General features: G+C 31.8%; 1 protein-coding gene across 1 annotated transcript; it reads right to left on the bottom strand.

The window, feature by feature from the left end:
* Positions 1-272: 272 nt before the first annotated feature.
* Positions 273-3854, bottom strand: LOC131019371 (pathogenesis-related thaumatin-like protein 3.5). The gene is made up of 3 exons (XM_057947906.1): positions 3695-3854; positions 2152-2806; positions 273-635 (listed from the first exon to the last, which is right to left on the bottom strand). Exons 1-3 carry the CDS (start codon positions 3759-3761, stop codon positions 500-502), a joined length of 858 nt encoding a protein of 285 aa, XP_057803889.1. The 5' UTR covers positions 3762-3854; the 3' UTR covers positions 273-499.
* Between the last annotated feature and the right edge of the window lie 1842 nt (positions 3855-5696).

The following is a 5696-nucleotide window of genomic DNA, read 5'->3' as shown; positions in this document are numbered from 1 at the left end:
CGTATTATGAATTGGAGTAAATGATTTACTAAATGCAATTTTGCAATTATTGGTCCAATATTAATACAAAAACGACTCGAAGCCTGCAGCTGGACCAAAACAAACATTAACAATAACAACATTTAAATTATTGAATTTTGACTTTGCAAAAATAATTTAAACTTTTGCCTGACAATTAAACTTTTAAATTCATTTAAGTTTACTGATGAATTAGATTTCAACTCAAATTAGTGTCGATATAACTGTTTGTAAATCCGAAATGGCCAAATCAATCAACGTATAAAACGACGTCATTTTTATTTACCAAAATGTTACAGTATATGTAAATTACAGACATCGAAATTTTATTTTACAAATAAATCACGATGAATTCCAATCTCATTAACAAAATTAAATTAAATAAATAATTTAATAACTATCAGACATATTTTAAAATTAAAGTGAAGATTCTTTTTTTTTTACATGAAGTTACTCCATTATACCTTTTCTAAACTATCCGTTACATCAGAACTGGTGAGACAATGGCCACCAAAACTGCCATCACTCGCCACAATTGCTTCATCTTCAACATCCCACTTGCTGCATTGCATATAAGCTTGTTGTCATGATAGGTACATTGCGACGCCGTTTGGTTCCTGCTCCAGAAACACTCACAAATTCATCTATAAATTTAATTCAAGCTTAATTTTGAATTAATTAATGCACGGACTTAATTTCATCATTTTTATATTTTCAACATCAAATTTGAAATGTAAATAAAATAATAATAATAAATTATAAAAAAGAATTAAGTAAATAAAATAGTAACATTTGAAACGTTGCAATATTGATGCCACTTTTTCATTCTGTTGCAAAATTAACGCCTCAATTTATTTTTGTCATTGAAAAGTTGATATGTTGAGGGTGATAATAACTGAATCCAAAAATATCGTGGATGCATATCTGCGCTTTGGCAAAGCCGGTTACAATAAGGCATGCCACATGAACTATCGAGGGATTAGAAAAAGACAAAAACTTAAATGAGAGCCGTGCAATTTGTGCGCTCACCATGCGCGCTCCTTTCACACTATTATAGATTGAAACTTTGATGATATACAAATGAAACTTTGATGATATACAAATTAAACTTTAAAATTTCAAATGTAACTTTAAATTTTTGAATGACACTATGACACTTTTGAACATTTTAAATGACACTATAACATTTTAAAATGACACTATAATATTTCGAATGACACTATAACATTTCAAAATGACACTTTAAGATTCCGAATGACACTACATGAAATCTTAAAAATGACACTATAACATTTCGAATGACACTATAACATTTTAAAATGACACTTTAAGATTTCGAATGATACTACATGAAATCTTCCAGTGTCATTTGAAATCTTGTAGTGTCATTTGAAATCTTGTAGTTTCATTTGAAATTTTATAGTGTCGTTTGAAATATTGTAGTGTTATTCGAAATGTTGAAGTGTCATTTGAAATCTTCCAGTGTCATTTGAAATCTTGTAGTTTCATTTGATTTTTATAGTGTCTTTTCGAATTGTTGAATTGTGATTAGAAATCTTCCGGTGTCATTTGAAATCTTCTAGTTTCATTTAATTTTTATAGTTTCATTTGTATATCATCAAAGTTTCAAAGTTTCATTTTTATAATTTCATTTGAAATCAAAGTTTCATTTGTATAGAGCGCTCACTGTGATCGCTACTTTTAAGCGGCGCTCACATAAGTGTGCCTCTTAGAAAAATACTATGAATTTTGAAATAAATTATAATATGATGACATTATGTAATGTTTTGAATATGATGTTCAAATTTCAAAATGAGTAAAAGTTCGAACATAGTAATTGGCAATATCTTTAACTAATTTGCGAAAATGTGATTTACTGTCCCGCAATTTTTGTTTCACCATGGCCTATTATTATATCTAATATTATAATATTTTTAGAAAATAAAATTTATTATAATAATATGAATTCGAATCATACTTAACCTATATTTGAATTTTTTTTTTGAATTAAGTTAAATAATTATGCACCCTAATAACAACGTATTAACTACTAAATTTGAAATTAAATGATAAAATAAATTCTAATTAATTAATAAAATTAAACTAAAACATACGAAACTAAGATATACTTACTTTGAAGAGCAAAAAGCGAGCATATAATCTGCAGCGGAGCACGTAACAATACTTGTTGGATCATCATACGCGAAGCTATAAGCTGCAGGGCAGGCCACTTTGAACCTTCTCGAGTAGTTCGTCGGCAAACACGCCATCGGAGTCGAGAAGGCCGCCCTGCAGCAGTATTCATCGGTGTCGAATGCGTTGCAAGCGCTCCGGCAGGCCACGACCTTCCCACCCGACCTCATGGCGAGCTCGGGCGGGCAGTCGGGCCGCAGGTCAACGTCGCAGCCAGCGGAGCTGCAGTTGCCCTTGCCGCTTAGCGGCACAATGAGGAGGGGCAGGTTGAAGCCGTCGACGAGGCTGACGTCGTAGTAGTCGATGTCGCCTCCGAGGGCGAATTCGGCAATGGAGGCCGGCGGCTGCCCCGGCTCGGTGCACTGGAGGCTAGGGCCGCAGCCGCCCGTCTGGCACGTACCGTTGTGGGTGAAGTCGCAAGCAGTGCGGGCCCATATGCGGCCGTGCCATGCGGGCGGGGGGCTGAACACGGCCGACTGATTTGGGCGGAGGCCGAAGCCGCCTGTGCTGAAGTTGCTGGGGTGGATTCCGGGCCATATGGTCTCGTTGCAGTTGTTGATGATGGTAAATTTTGTGCACTCAGATACTCTTACCCCTATTTAAATAAGTGTTGCATTTAGTGCTCGTTTGGTTCAAGTAGAGAAATAGAAATGGAATGGAATCAAATAAAGGAGTGGAATGGTAACAATAACCATTACTTTTATTGAGTGTTTGGTTTAACAATGGAAAGAAAATATTAGTAATGAATTCTCTTTCTTTTGTTTCCCCTCTATTTTGAGGGGTAACAAATTGGCTGATTGGGTTACCCTCAAGTAAGGGTAATGATTATCTCATTACCTAAACCAAATAACAAGTAATGGATTCAATTACTTGATTCCCTTTCCAACCTCTAAAAACATCCAACCAAATGTGGGCTTAGTGTATACATTTCAAGCATAATATTTGCATCAATGTGACCAAATGAGTTGTTTGGTTAAGCTTATAATCTCTTTAAAACAATTTATAAGTTCTTTCAAAGGATTTGGTAAAATAAATTCTTAAATAGTTTATAAAATACTTCACACATTAGAAGTAGCTATTTTTGTGCCGCAGCAAAGGGTGCTGCGGCAAGTTTTTAATTCCGGTGACAATAGCTAATTTTTTGAAAAATTATTCAGGTAGAGGGTGCTTCAGCTCCACATTTTTTTGCCACTAGGTACTATTTTATAGATTATACTTAATTTTTATTTTAAATTGTTAAACTTAAAAAATTATATGTTTTTTTTTTAGATTTATCAATTCTAATAATGATTATTAACTAATAAAGTGAATTTAAATGATAAAAATAGTTATATATTCTAATTGAGTAGAGTAAACCCTAGTTAATAATTATAAAATTAAATTAAAACAATTGAAATTAAAGAAAAAAATGTGAAAGAAGATTAAAAATTGAAAATGGAATACAATTAAATTTGATACACTCGATCTGAATGTAAAACTTCACCTGATGATGCTACGAAAACAAAAACGATGAGCAAAAATGTGCCAAGATGGTTGATCACCAATGCCATATATGTATATATCTCCAGATTAGTGAATACTAGTAATATTAGTTAGTTTTGTATGAGTACATATACTTGAAAATTTTGTAATGATTTTATATAGATTGAGTAGTGGTCGAGATATATGTATAAGGGGGGAAATGGAGTGTGGAAGAAAACGTGTTGAACAGCCAAAATAAAGGCTTCCTTTCTTGTTGTATAATCAAGTGATTCCTTACCTCTCATGATTTCCATCCAACTCTTTTCTGGGTTCTTGAAATTATTTACCACACTTTATTTGCAAGATCCTAATTAATTAGTTGCATAGTTAGGGGTGTTTAATTCGAATTGCTATTTCCTTAACACAAATTATAGTTTATGAGTTATATATTGAGAAGTATTTGACAAAATAAGTTTAATTTTTAAATAGTTTGTAAATAGTAAAAATATATTTTAACAATTTATAAGCTCCTAAAAAATAAATTCTTCAACTTGGCCAACTTATTTTCTCATTATGATATAAGCAATAATCATTTTATAACAATAATTTTATTGGTTTATTATTTTCATTAGACACCCTTCCCATTTCATCCATTTTCAATTTTCTATCTTTAATTTATAAATTTAATTAATTATTCAATACTTTCATAACTTATAAATTGTTTATATATTACTCTCTCCGTCCCCAAAAAGTTTGCCCCAATCTCCTTACTTTCTATTTTTGTACATGGCTCCACCATCAACTTTACAATTACAATCTTTTAAATACTATTTTTGTACATGACCTCACCATTAAATGATTTTTTACCAGCTTTTATTAAAATTTGTGCCGCTCCTTTTGGGGTAAACTTTTGAGGGACCGAGGAAATATCTTATAAGCTTTTGAAATATTTTATAAGCTCTTAATATATATGTTATAAGCTATTAGTTTATTTGTATTTGTGATCAACTTCAGTGACGGGCCTTATTCAATGTATGTTCTCTTCTTTCACTTGGATCTAGTGAAAAATAGGATTACTTAGAGCATGTACAATGGAGAGCCCATTTGGGGCTTCATAGAGATGGACTATATAGATTTTAATTCCTTTCTTTGAAAAATCGATTTCTAAAATAAATATCGAATTTTAAAATAAAAAATTTCATTAAATTTAAATTCAAATATATTAAAATAGAAAAAAGTTTTACCATAATTAAAATTACAATTATTTCATTAGTTGAGAAAAAGACGAAAAGCCGAGAGGAGAAGAAGTTGGGATCATGGCAAATTTGGTTAGTTGGTAAACCATTTTTTTAAGAGAAAGAACAAGAACGAAACTTAAATAAGAAGAAGAAGAAGAAAAAGAAGAAGAAGAAGAAGAAAGGAAGATGTATAGATTTAGTTGTAGTGCAAAAAATAAATGAAAGTAGGAGGTGTTTATAGGAGAAAATAAATTTAAAAATGGAAAAAGCCATTAATTATGTGCTACGACTATTTAACAAAAATAATTAAAAAAATCGGATAAATGCCAAACGGTCGAAAAATTCAGATATTTTTTTTATGACTGACATGTACCAGCGCGTGCATAGCACGCGCCTTTAAATTTCGCCACCGAGCCAGGCTCTAAACATTACACCCATCATCGAGCCTAGGGACTTAATAATGGGGCATGGCCGACTTGAGTTTCGATCTTGTTGCAGATGCCTTTATGCCTCATGCCAACTTCAATTCATTTGAACTTTAAGGTAATGGTTCGCAATATGATTAAATTTAAATAAGAATGAAATAATTTTGGAAATTGAATAGTAGTAAGAATAGAATGGAATGGAATAGATTTCTGTGGCTAGTATTTACATGAATTAAACTGTGTAGGAATAATAATGAATGAAATAGAGGTTTTATAAAAAGAGAAAGAAAAAAGGAGAACCTAAATCCTTGAAAGCATAAAGAGAAACAAACTAAGGGCCGAGTCTCGTTAAAACCTCTTT

This window comes from Salvia miltiorrhiza, chromosome 4 (assembly GCF_028751815.1).
Source record: "Salvia miltiorrhiza cultivar Shanhuang (shh) chromosome 4, IMPLAD_Smil_shh, whole genome shotgun sequence".
Lineage (NCBI taxonomy): Eukaryota > Viridiplantae > Streptophyta > Magnoliopsida > Lamiales > Lamiaceae > Salvia > Salvia miltiorrhiza.
Note: the sequence above shows the minus strand (reverse complement) of the source record. Positions and strands in the feature narration are given on the sequence as shown.

Coding starts and splice junctions, on each gene's coding strand:
- LOC131019371 (XM_057947906.1), bottom strand. CDS start 3,761: ATGGCATTGGTGATCAACCATCTTGGCACATTTTTGCTCATCGTTTTT. Junction 2,807..3,694: donor TGTTTTCGTAGCATCATCAG/GTGAAGTTTTAC, acceptor TTATTTAAATAG/GGGTAAGAGTATCTGAGTGC. Junction 636..2,151: donor CTCGCTTTTTGCTCTTCAAA/GTAAGTATATCT, acceptor TTTCTGGAGCAG/GAACCAAACGGCGTCGCAAT.